Source organism: Microcaecilia unicolor, chromosome 1 (assembly GCF_901765095.1).
Source record: "Microcaecilia unicolor chromosome 1, aMicUni1.1, whole genome shotgun sequence".
NCBI lineage: Eukaryota > Metazoa > Chordata > Amphibia > Gymnophiona > Siphonopidae > Microcaecilia > Microcaecilia unicolor.
The window spans coordinates 432,311,361-432,324,357 of NC_044031.1; the positions used below are offsets into that span (position 1 = coordinate 432,311,361).

Sequence of the window (12,997 nt, forward strand, 5' to 3'; positions counted from 1 at the left end):
ACTAGGAAAATTAGTACCTGTAATTATTAGTGTCCAGTTATTGCCAATTAACTGCTCATTTGTCAATTAAGTTGTGTGCGCAATTATGGAATATGCCCAATGTATGCCAAATGACAGCATGGAATTTTGGGCATCAGATATAGAATCCGGGGTTATGTGTTTCAAAGGCAAAAATGCTTTCTTGCTGACCCGGCACTATTCAGATAGTTCTGGTGTTGCAGGAATTGGGATAGGAATTTGTGATGCTTCAGGAGTCAGACAGCACACACCAGAATGAGAGAGAAATCTTCTTTATTTGCCAGCAAACAAAGCAGGACATCAGTTCTAGCTCTCTTCTCCTCTCTTAGCTCTTTGTGTCTTTCTCTCAGCTCTCTGTGTCTTTGTCTCAGCTGCTTCTCTTCTTATGCTGTCTCTCCTGTTGTCTTCCAGCTTTCTTCCTTTCTTCTGAGCTCCTTCTGACGTAAACTGCTTCTGCTCCTACTTAAATAGGGTCCTAAGCCCTCCTCCTAGCCTAGCCCCCTTTACTCCCAATTGGTTTAAGGAATAGATTGGTCACCTTGCCTCAACCAATCATTACTTTTGAAATATCAGTTACATAGGTTTGGTATTCCTCAAACTGACCCAGTCCTACACTTAGCTTATAATTAATCAAGGAGACGAGAGCTAACTAGCCCTGACCTCGTTCACCTATCAGCTTATATATTAAACCAGCCAGAACTGCAGATAAGTCTAACCACATGTTGATCTCCTCAACTGCAGTCTTAAACAGCAGACAAAGAGTAATACAGAATTTAACAGACATTCTACATTTAACTACACAGAGTAAACATATTCTAAATATCAAAAACTTGTAAATACTAATCTATTGCCTCTCTCTAAACAGTATTTCTTCTAAGCATTTTAAACTAATCCTAAACAAACAGCCTGCTATATACCGGCTCATAATAGAATACATGTGTTTGCTTAGCAATCCATCCCTCACAAGGTTGAAAGAAATTCCTGTGTCTGACCTTTCTAACCCAGCCCAGCAAATGTAAATAACTTAAACCAGATAACATTCCTTCACTTGCTAGCAGAACTGAGAATTTAAAATAATATCTGAGCACCTTTAAACAAAATTAACCCTTCATATGATTTCTCAGAATTATTCAATTTCTTTTGCTCACTGCCTCATTCCCCCCTTTGAGACTAAAATCAGCTTATGCAGAGATAAGTCTCACAACTCAGACTCTGGAGATTATAGTGGTCCTAACTAGGAATAACATTTTCTTTCTTCCTAATCTAAAACAAATACAGCAAACTAATTAAGCAGTAATATTTCAACAGTCTGTGCTAATCACAGATTACTCTCATATAATGTTCTCAGTCTTTGAGTTCTTATACCAGTTGGGATAGACCCTCAACTGACAAGGATCAAGCTTTCAAATTCCAAGAAAGCCAGAATCAGGCAAGAAAGAGTCTCAGTATGAAGCCGAAGTTCAGCCGCTCCTGCAGTATGCAGTTGACCCTTCTTTTCAGCTAGTAGATTCTTTGATTCGGGTCAGGCGCAACTTCAATGGCTCCGCTGGATCTCTTTCTGCTCTCCACTGTTTAGGCTCCGTCTGATCCGTGCTGGGCTCAGTCTGGTCAGCAGACTTAATTCGAGACCAATGGACCCATGGAGTTATCCCTGCGACCTTCACAGCTGTAGGGGTAGAAAGCAAAACAGTAAAAGGTCCTTTCCATCGGGGCCCCAAAGGCTGGAGCCTCCAGTCTTTCACCCAAACTCTATCCCCTGGCAGGAAGGAATGTACCTGAGCCTGGAAGGGGACAGGGTTTATTTCTCTCACATAAGACTGAAGCTCAGAAATTATCTTACCCAGGAGGGCTACCTGCTCCTGCACCTGGGCAGACCCTAAAATCCCTATGTCTCCCTTAATTCCCTGTAAAATGGCTGGGGGCTTCCCATACACAATTTCAAAGGGAGAGAGGGCTGTTCCTTTAGTTGGAGTGCATCGGAGACGGAAAAGGGCTAGTGGCAGTGCCTGTGGCCATTTCAATTGGGTTTCCTGACAAATCTTTGCTAGGCTATTTTTCAAGGTTCTGTTTGCCCGCTCAACCTGCCCTGAACTCTGGGGACGATAGGCACAATGCAATTTCCAGGTAATGCGCAAAGCGCGGGACAGGGCCTGAAGTGTAGCTTCAACAAAGGCGGGACCATTATCTGAACCTATGGCAAGAGGCAGTCCATACCTGGGGATGACATCCCTAAGGAGGGCTCGAGCTACTTCTGTGGCTTTCTCAGTGACTGTAGGATATGCTTCCACCCACCCAGAAAAGGTACAGACCATGACTAAGAGGTATCGGAACCTACCACTCCTGGGCATTTCTGTGAAGTCTATAACTAGGGACTCAAAGGGTGTTAGTCCTCTAGACTGAACTCCTGGTGGAATACGGGGTCCCTGACGAGCATTATTCTGGGCACAGAGAGTACATCGGGCAGAGGCAGTGGCAACCAGACTATCCAATCCTTCCAGCACCACTACTCGATTGAGTAGGCGGGCTAGTGCTGTTTTCCCTAAGTGTGATAGGTCATGAGCTTGAGACACTACAGGCCAAGCTAGGTGGCGTGGCACCAGAACTCTGGTATCAGGGAGATGTAACCAACCATCAGGTCTCCTTACTGCACCTTCTTCTTGAGCCCATTTCTCTTCCATTTGGGTATACATAGGTGTCCATTCTTGCAATCGAATTTGGAACAGGGGGGTCACAGTACTTGCTGGGGGTCCTCGAGCAGCTTCCTTGGCCACCCGATCAGCATGACGGTTCCCTCGGGCCACTGGAGTATCTATTCTTTGGTGTCCCCTGCAATGAATGACAGCTACCTTCTTAGGGGCCCACACAGCCTCTAGCAACTGAAGTATTTCAGGTCCATACTTAACAGGTTGGCCTGCAGCATTTATGAGTCCCTTTTCCTTATACAAAGCTCCATGAGCATGTAGAGTTGTGAAGGCATATTTGGAATCAGTATAAATGTTGGTTACCAGTCCTGCTGCTAACTCCAGAGCTCGTATGAGGGCCACAAGTTCTGCTTTCTGAGCTGAAGTTCCTTGGGGCAGGGCTCTTGCTTCTATCACCTTGTCTTCTGTCACCACAGCATAGCCTGCCAGTCGCTTGGAGTTCTCCACATAACTGCTTCCATCTGTGAAATAAATTACATCTGGGTCCCTCCATGGAACATCTTTAAGATCTGGTCGACTGGAATACACTTCATCCATAGTTTGGATACAGTCATGATCCAGTGGTCCCTCAGATGCTGGCAAAAGAGTGGCGGGATTGAATGTAGCCACTGTTTCCAGGTGTATCCGTGGATTCTCACACAAACTAGCTTGGTACTTAACCATGCGGTTATTTGTAAACCAGTGGTTGCCCTTATACTCCATGAGGGTGAGAACTGCATGGGGGACTTTAACAACCAGTTCTTGCCCCAAGGTCAACTTATCAGCTTCCTGGACCAGTAAGGCTGTTGCTGCAATGGCCCTCATGCAGGCTGGCCATCCTTTAGCCACTCCATCCAGCTGTTTAGACAGGTATGCAACAGGCCTCTGCCAGGATCCCATCATCTGGGTCAGCACACCCAGAGCAACCCCCTGTCTCTCATGGACATACAATGAGAAAGGTTTCTCCACATCAGGAAGGCCTAACGCAGGGGCTTGGAGTAGGGCTTTCTTTATGGCAATGAAAGATTGTTGAGCAGTAGATCCCCATTCAAATGGTTCCTTTTCACCCCCCTTTGTGGCTTGGTATAGGGGTTTCGCCATCAATGCAAAATTTGGAATCCAAATTCTGCAGAATCCGGCTGCTCCCAGAAATTCCCTAACTTCCCTTCTGGACTTGGGTTGGGGAATTGCAGCTACTGCTTGCTTCCTACTAGCATCCAATCTCCGACTTCCCTGGGAAATGCAAAAGCCCAGATACTTCACTTCTGACTGACAAAGTTGGGCCTTTGAGCGTGAGACCTTATAGCCTGCATCCAAGAGTAGCTCCAGCAATTCTCTGGTAGCCTCAAAACACTCTTCCTGAGTCACTGCTGCAATCAGGAGATCATCTACATACTGAAGTAAAACTCGCCTGGAAGGCTCAGATTTAAAAGTCTTAAGGTCTTGTCCTAGGGCTGTCCCAAAAATAGTGGGGGAATTCTTGAACCCCTGTGGCAGGCGGGTCCATGTATACTGAAGCTTCCTTCCTGTTACTGGGTTTTCCCATTGAAAGGCAAAAAGCAATTGACTGGCGGGGGCCACCCGAATACAAAAGAAGGCATCTTTTAAATCTAGTGTTGTGAAATGGGTAGCTCCAGAAGGTATCAATCCTAGCAGGACATATGGATTAGGCACTACAGGGTGTAATGAAATAGTGGATTTGTTAACCACTCGTAAGTCTTGGACTGGCCGGTAATCCTCAGTCCCTGGCTTCTGAACTGGCAATAGTGGCGTATTCCATGGAGACTGGCAAGGTCGAATAATTCCATGGGATAACAGACGATTCAAATGTGCTTGAATCCCTTCCAGAGCCTTTCTGGGAATTGGGTATTGGCGAAGATGGATTGGCCGGGCACTTGGAAGTAAGTCTACATGTACAGGAGGAATATTTCGGGCCAACCCTGGGGAATTATCTTCTGCCCATACCCCACTGACCTGAAAGCTGTCTGCCAGGGGTAGGTCAACTTGGCCCTGCGACTGATGCAGCCGCCATTCTTCTTCAAGAGGGCAACAGAAACTCAGTATACCCTTAGGGCTGGATGTTGGGGGCCGAAAGGAGACTGAAGTCTGGCCATCAGAGTCAAAGGAAATTTGGGCCCTAAGCTTGGACAGCAGGTCTCGACCTAACAAAGGGATTGGACAGTCTGGCATATACAGGAATTCATGAGTGACTATGTGTGAGCCCAATTGGCATCTACGGGTTGTCAGGAAGGGCCTCCGGTTCTGCACCCCCGTGGCACCCACCACTCGGACAGTTTTTCCAGACACAGGCGCTAATCGCTCCGTCACAACAGAATGTTCCGCTCCTGTATCAATCATGAATGGAATTGAGCGGCTCCCTATAGTTAACTTGACCATAGGTTCCTGGGAGCCCAGTTTGTAGGAACCCGGTCTGTCCTATTCGTCCCATTCTGCCATCTCGGCTATCCCGATGATGTCAGATTCAGGAGGCTCATATCTTCCCTCTCGAACTCGGCCTCGGCTTCCTCGATCTCCTGGTCCCCTTCTCAGTCCCTGGCGCCTCTGGGGGCATTCATCTTTCCAGTGCCCTCTTTCCTTACAATAGGCACACTGATCCCTCTCCAATCTTGGTCTGGGATTCTCCCCCCTTGGCCGGGATTGATTGAAGGAATCTCGGAGCCTGGCTGGTGGTCCGGGGTCCCACTTTGGCTTCCCATTAGCTAGAGGTCGACCTCGATTAAGAGTGGAATTAATAATGGCTGCCGCTAAAAGGTCGGCCTTCTTCTGCATCTTCCGGTCAGCCTCTCGGCGCACCTCCTGATCTCTATTAATGAAAACCTTGGTTGCGATCTCAATTAGCTGGGTGGTATTCATCCCTGCGAATCCCTCCTGACGCTGCAACTTCTTCCGGATATCTGGCATACTCTGGGCCACCAATGCGCTATTCACCATTCTCTGGTTTTCTTGGGCTTCAGGGTCAAATGGGGTGTATGTTCTGTAGGCTTCAATTAGTCGCTCTAGAAAGGCCCCAGGGGATTCAGTTGCCCCTTGGAGAATTTCAGAGACCTTTGCCAGATTAATGGGCCTCTTTATGCCTTTCCTCATACCTTCCAGTAAGTCCCGGCAATAGCCAGACAACAGTTCATAGTGCTGCCCATCATTTGGATCCCAATCTGGAGCTGCGCGAGGAAACCGAGCTCTAACCCATCCCTCTGGGTCCTGTATCCCCCCGGGGACACGCTCTCGCGTGATGGCCTCAGCATTTTGCAAAATCTTCCGCCTCTCCTCAGTTGTGAAGAGGGTCAGGAGAAGTTGTTGACAATCAGTCCAGGTTGGGTTATGGGTGGCCATAATGCTAGTCACTAGGTCCACCACCGCCTGAGGCTTTTCAGTATAAGAGGGATAATGCGTCTTCCAATTCAGGAGATCGGTGGTTGTGAAGGGTACATACTGATAGGCCTGTGCCTGTATAACCTGACCCTGATTATTAGGATCCGGTCGAGTGGTAGTTACCTGACGAAGTGGCAGAACTCTCGAGGAGGTGGGAATGGAACCTGAGGTAGAGCTAGGAGCTACCCTCCTATCATGCTCAAAGGTAATTGCAGCAGGTCTAACCCATTCAGTGGAGGTGTGTTGAACCCCTGAGGGATGGGGAGGGGTACTCATAGACTGAGAGGTGGTCACAGGTGAATCAGTCCATTGAAAGGGATGCCGGGCCCCTGATGAGTGGGTAGGGGTATTAGAAGGAGAGGCTGGGCTGTCAGGAGTTGAGGAGTCAGGGAGTGGAACCCAAAACGGGTCTTCAGAGGTTAACAGGAGAGGATTTGGCACAGAAGGGTAGAGGCCAGGTGAAAAGTCCAACCTAGGGTGTGGCAGGTTTGGCACAGGAGGGGAAGAACTATCCGGAGAAGCCTGTGCTGGAGAGGCTTGGGCTGGGTGGCGTGGATCTCTGGGGGCGGCACGGAACCCCAACAATGGGCCATAAGGTGGCGGCTCAAGGTCTGAGGGGTCATCAGAGAGTATGGGTTTCTCAGACAGGGTAGGGGCGGAAGCCACCGATTGGGTGGTAGGCTTCCTAGGGCTCTTTCCCTCTTCTAGTTTAGATTTTCTAATCTTTCTTTGAACACGGCCTAACATGAATTTTACTGGGGATCCCATATAAGTTTTCAACCAAGAGGGAGGGTCAGTCACAAGGCTGTCCCAGGAATCTATATAAGGGAGTTGTTCAGAATATTCTGGTCCTCCTACTACTATGCTGTAGACCTTCCGGATTACTTCAATATCTAAGCTGCCACTAGGGGGCCACCCCACTCCCATAGATGGCCACTCAACTTCACACAAGGTTCTTAAAGTACCTGAGCTTAAAGTCTGTCCATAGTCATTAATTAAAAATCCTTTTTTGAAATTTCTAAGCATACAATCTAGGGGGGTAGCAATTGTTCTAGATGATGTCCCACCCATAATGCTTACAGTTACAACACACAAAGAGGGAAGGAGTTTTTGAGAATGCAGTAAGAGGTCTGCACTCTTCTAACATTCAAGCATCACACATCCCATACAGAAAATCCCACCCAACAATTTCAAATTTCTCAGATACAGATAAGCTCAAGCGTTTTCGCTTCTAGTCCCCGCGACTAGAAGGTACTAGGGCCTTTGCTGAGAATTGATCAGATTCTCCTTCCCTCTTTCTTGAGGGGCTGGTTTACAACTTCCTAGCTAGGATTACAATACAAAATACAGAATACATACCCGGCAAATGTTCTCCAGTCAGTTGGGTGCTGGGATTAATGCAGGATTTATCCCACCGCTGCCACCAAGAATTGTTGCAGGAATTGGGATAGGAATTTGTGATGCTTCAGGAGTCAGACAGCACACACCAGAATGAGAGAGAAATCTTCTTTATTTGCCAGCAAACAAAGCAGGACATCAGTTCTAGCTCTCTTCTCCTCTCTTAGCTCTTTGTGTCTTTCTCTCAGCTCTCTGTGTCTTTGTCTCAGCTGCTTCTCTTCTTATGCTGTCTCTCCTGTTGTCTTCCAGCTTTCTTCCTTTCTTCTGAGCTCCTTCTGACGTAAACTGCTTCTGCTCCTACTTAAATAGGGTCCTAAGCCCTCCTCCTAGCCTAGCCCCCTTTACTCCCAATTGGTTTAAGGAATAGATTGGTCACCTTGCCTCAACCAATCATTACTTTTGAAATATCAGTTACATAGGTTTGGTATTCCTCAAACTGACCCAGTCCTACACTTAGCTTATAATTAATCAAGGAGACGAGAGCTAACTAGCCCTGACCTCGTTCACCTATCAGCTTATATATTAAACCAGCCAGAACTGCAGATAAGTCTAACCACATGTTGATCTCCTCAACTGCAGTCTTAAACAGCAGACAAAGAGTAATACAGAATTTAACAGACATTCTACATTTAACTACACAGAGTAAACATATTCTAAATATCAAAAACTTGTAAATACTAATCTATTGCCTCTCTCTAAACAGTATTTCTTCTAAGCATTTTAAACTAATCCTAAACAAACAGCCTGCTATATACCGGCTCATAATAGAATACATGTGTTTGCTTAGCAATCCATCCCTCACAAGGTTGAAAGAAATTCCTGTGTCTGACCTTTCTAACCCAGCCCAGCAAATGTAAATAACTTAAACCAGATAACATTCCTTCACTTGCTAGCAGAACTGAGAATTTAAAATAATATCTGAGCACCTTTAAACAAAATTAACCCTTCATATGATTTCTCAGAATTATTCAATTTCTTTTGCTCACTGCCTCACTGGAACATTTGGAGGGAATTTTCTGCTGTTCTATCCATACGACCTGCTGAAAATTCACAGATAGGGGATTCGCATGTTTAGTGGTGGCTGCTAACTCTGTTAGTCCCGTTAAATATTGGTCCATATTATTACTAGAGTTTGAGAAGGAAGGATAAATGATGCTCAAGTAATAACACAGGCTTGGCTTCTCTATAACACTCTTTCATTTATTAATGTTTCTTCCCATCTAGATGTTACTGCTATAATTTTTGTCGTGGCCTGTAGTAGTTACAACATGGTAATAAGGGAAGACAACAACACAAACAGGCTACGGGAGTCCTTGGATCTCTTCAAAAGTATTTGGAACAACAGGTAAAGGATTCAAATGTATTATTGTATGTTATAGATCATGTTGCAGGTGGGTCCACAAGCTAGTGTCATTAATGGTACCCACCCTTAGGATGTCGACACATGCAGTGTCCCTTATTACAGTACCTTCCCTCTAGGTTAACTGGACTTTTAAACTTGATGAGTAACAATACATCATGAAAGAGGGATCTACCATTGTTAGAAACAATGGGGTGAGGTACCACACTATAGACAATTACTGTGGTCACTTAACCCCAGTGGAGACTCTGACTATGACTTTGTTAGACTCAACTGTTTGGAAAAAAAAAAGTCTTTCTTCATCAATAGCCAGGATGAAATCAGTTATAGCACTGATGGCGCAGCTCTTAGAACTGAGAAAATCGAAGTCTTTCTGTGCAAACATGAGAATTCCTATCTGACCTCATCCTCGACCTCATGATTCACTTCAGTCTTTTTCCATCTTGAGTTTCTGTATGATGTGTATCAGATGCTGTATTCAAATTTTTGTTTTTCCTTTAGGTTGATTTTTTTTCTGTCCCAGGCTGTTTAGCTAGCAGGCTGAGGCCTCCCCCTTAAAAAAGGACAGGAGGAAAAATTTTCTGCATACTTCAACATCATTGAGTTCAGTGTACCTACAGATTTTCACCATGGCGGATGCTGTCAGGCCCCAATGCTCAAAACTAAATGCAGGCACTAGAGGCCATTAGCCCTGCATTTACCTTTGTAGAATGTTGAGGGGTCTAGCAGGGGAAATGAGCATACAAGGCACTAGTGCAGATAGCTTGCAAGTGTAGTCAAGCTTATGTAAATAAGGTCATTTTGTTTTCCTCCCCAATGCTCAGAAAAGAGCACCCAAAGCAAAAATGCCTTACCACTGCAAAAAATAATGTCAGGTCAGAGCAAGCATTAGGGTGTTGGAGGAGAGGATTTCTTATGATTCCCATGCTTCTCTCATGAGTCTTTTCAGCAAAATCTACCAGTTTTGATTGCTTTTGGAAGCAGAAGGAAGCCCATGCAAGTCCTTTAGCCAGTGATTCTGAAACCTGGTCCTGGAGGCACCCCAGCCAGATTGTGGATATCCTGAAAACCTGACAGGCTGAGGTGCCTCTAGGACCAGGTTTCAGAGTGCCTTAAGCGTTGGCCGTGAGAAACAGGAGACCCAAGCGTGAAAGCATGCATTGGCATCTATTTCCTACGACTAAATTCTAAATGTTCACGTTAAAAATTTAAAAATAAACTTTTGTAGACAGACCAGTGTAGAGTGCATTACAGTAATCCAGTCTTGATGTTATCATGGCATGCACAACTGAGACAAGGTTTGCCTTCTCATTGTAAGGAGACAGGCAGCATAGTTGTTGCAAGTGATAGAAACGCTGAATATCCGTGCCTAACCGGCTATGTCACAAGATATAGCCAGTTAGCAGCTAGCCACTAACTCAGGTATTCAGTGGGAGATAACTGGTTATCTCCTGCTAAATATCTGCAGTTTGGTGCTTAAACACTATTTAACTGGCCAGGACCCGTTCCTGGCCGGTTAAATAGTTTTCAATATCAGAAGGTATGTGTTTTTTAAATGTTAAGATCCATTTATTAATTAGTGAAATGTCAAGAACGCAGACATCTGAAAAATCTTAGGTAAATGAAAGAAATAACAGATCACCCAAATATAATTCACTTAGGGCACTGTTTACTAAGCTGTACTGTAGGCACGCAAACTTTTTAGTGCATTCTAACACTAGAGACACCCACAGGAATATAATCGTTAGCGCACTCTAAAAATTTACAGCATCTACAGCGCAGCTTAGTAAACAGGGCCCAAAGCCTTATTAGAAAAAATTTTGTGGACCATCATAACTAAACCCTAATGGAAAATCTAAAGAAATTTCTCAACGGTATAATCATTAGTCCTTAAGGAGTAGTTAAAATATATTAAATGATTATTTTGAGTAAAGTGGTAGGGTAGCCATGTTAGTCCACTTAGAAAGATAATAAATAGAAATAAAACAAAGAAATTAAAATAAGATGATACCTGTTCTATTTGACTAACATACATTTTCTGATTAGCTTTTGAAGGCAATACTACCTTCTTCAGATCAGAAATGAGCAAATGAAGACATATCAGAATATATATGTGAAACAGAGAAGCATTTCAATGACAGTCTCTGTTTCTAACCCTCCTACACACACACCCACTCCTTCCTTTCCCCATGAGACTGTCATTGAAATACTTTTATTTTTCACATATATTCTGATACATGTCATCATTTGCTCATTTCAGATCTGAAGAAGGTATTGCCTTCCAAAGCTAATCAAACGTATTAAGTTAATTCAATAAGACAGTTATCTTATTTTCTTTCCTTTGTTTTACTTCTTTTTATTACAAAAAATTAGGAGTGGGCAGTTACCCCCGGATTCTATATATATGGTGCCTGAAAATCCACATAACTTAATTGGTTAACTAGCTAATCAGTGCTGTTAATTGGATGTTAAGCAATTATCAGCACTAACTAGCATTAATTAAGATTTATATGCACAACTCGCTAAGCATATTCTGTAACGTGGTTCACCTAAATTCTAAGTTGTGTAGTTGAAAAGGTGGTGTGGCTATGGGTGGGGCGTAGGCATTTCTAAAATCTATGTGCATTATTATAGAATACATCCAATCTGCACCTAATTTGTGCATTGGGATTTACACCAAGGAAAGCATGGCAATAAATGGACACAACCAAATTTGGTCATGTGGTGAGCTGCTCGGCATATTCTATATACTGCTCAGAAATTTAAGTCTATATGTACTTTACAGAATATGCCTGTGCAGATTTTTCAGGTGCCATATATAGAATGCAGCCCTTAATGCATTAATGACGCTATTGACACGTTAACATTTTAATGCTGCCTGATTTTTTTTTTTTTAATGTTGACCCGTGACACATGACCTGCTCTTACTTCTACAGCAGGGCTTCTTTTCACCTTTCTTGGCGCTCCTTGTCTCTTCCTGCAGATATTCCAGAGAACTCTGTAGGAATTCAGTCAAATTTAAATCAGGTTGACATTGGGAGGAGGAGTGGCCTAGTGGTTAGGGTGGTGGACTCTGGTTCTGGGGAACTGAGTTCGATTCCCACTTCAGGCACAGCTCCTTGTGACTCTGGGCAAGTCACTTAACCCTCCATTGCCCCAGGTACAAATAAGTACCTGTATATGTAAGCCGCATTGAGCCTGCCACGAGTGGGAAAGCGCAGGGTACAAATGTAACTAAAATAAAATAAAAATTTGAGCCGCCGCGGTGCAAGAAGTTGGAAAACTGCAAGACTTCCCCAACTTCCTGCACTGCGCGGCTCAAGTATTTGCAGAGCCTGGCTTTGCAGGGGGAGACAAGGATCACCAAGGAAGGTGAAAAGGAGCCCTGCTGTAGAGGTGAAAGCGGGGAGTGGGTCAACATTACAGGACCGCCGAGGAAGGAGTGTAGGAGTTCTGCTGTAGAGAAGTGGGAGGAGGGTAGAGAATCTGGATGAAGTTCCTATGGAACTTTGAAAATACGCCTCCATGTAACTTTGCAAGTCTAAGTGCTTTGAAAATTTGCCTCCACATAACTTTGTGAGTCTAAGTGCTTTGAAAATACGCCTCTATGTGTCTGTAAAAATAAGAGCCTGAACTATTTCCAATTGCACACACAAATTTACACCTGCTCCAAATGTGTGCATGTACTCTCTGCGTGTACATGCATACCCCCAGATTCTATATAGTGCAACTTAAGTCGTATTCTGGATTTGCGCGCTCAGCTTATTTAGCTAACATGCCAATCAGCACCAACAATTGCCAATTAACAAGCAATTATTGACACTAAGTGGCATTAATTACCACTGTAAAGTAATGTGCATAAGTTCTAAGGTGCATAATTGAAAAAGGGGCGTAGAATGGGCAGGTCATGGGCGTTTCTAAAAACTATGCACGTTTGATATAAATATACCCGGTCCGCACCTAATTTAGGCAGTGGGATTTACACCAAGTTTTACTTGGCATAACTGTCCACAACTAAATTTAGTCACGCGGATGGGCGCTAGGCGTATTCTATAATGTATGCCTAAATTTAGGCATATGTTATAGAATATGCCTAGGCATGTATTTTGGCGCTGATTTTTTAGCCTATATTTTCTAAAATATGCAAAGC

General features: G+C 44.3%; 1 protein-coding gene across 2 annotated transcripts in view; it reads left to right on the forward strand.

Annotated features, from left to right (window-relative positions):
- GNAL (G protein subunit alpha L) overlaps nt 1-12,997 on the forward strand; it is a 616,946-nt gene that overhangs the window by 570,623 nt on the left and 33,326 nt on the right. For both annotated transcript variants that reach the window (XM_030212259.1, XM_030212268.1), the window contains exon 9: nt 8,712-8,832. In XM_030212259.1, the coding sequence (XP_030068119.1) occupies nt 8,712-8,832 (121 nt within the window). The remainder of the gene's footprint in view (nt 1-8,711; nt 8,833-12,997) is intronic.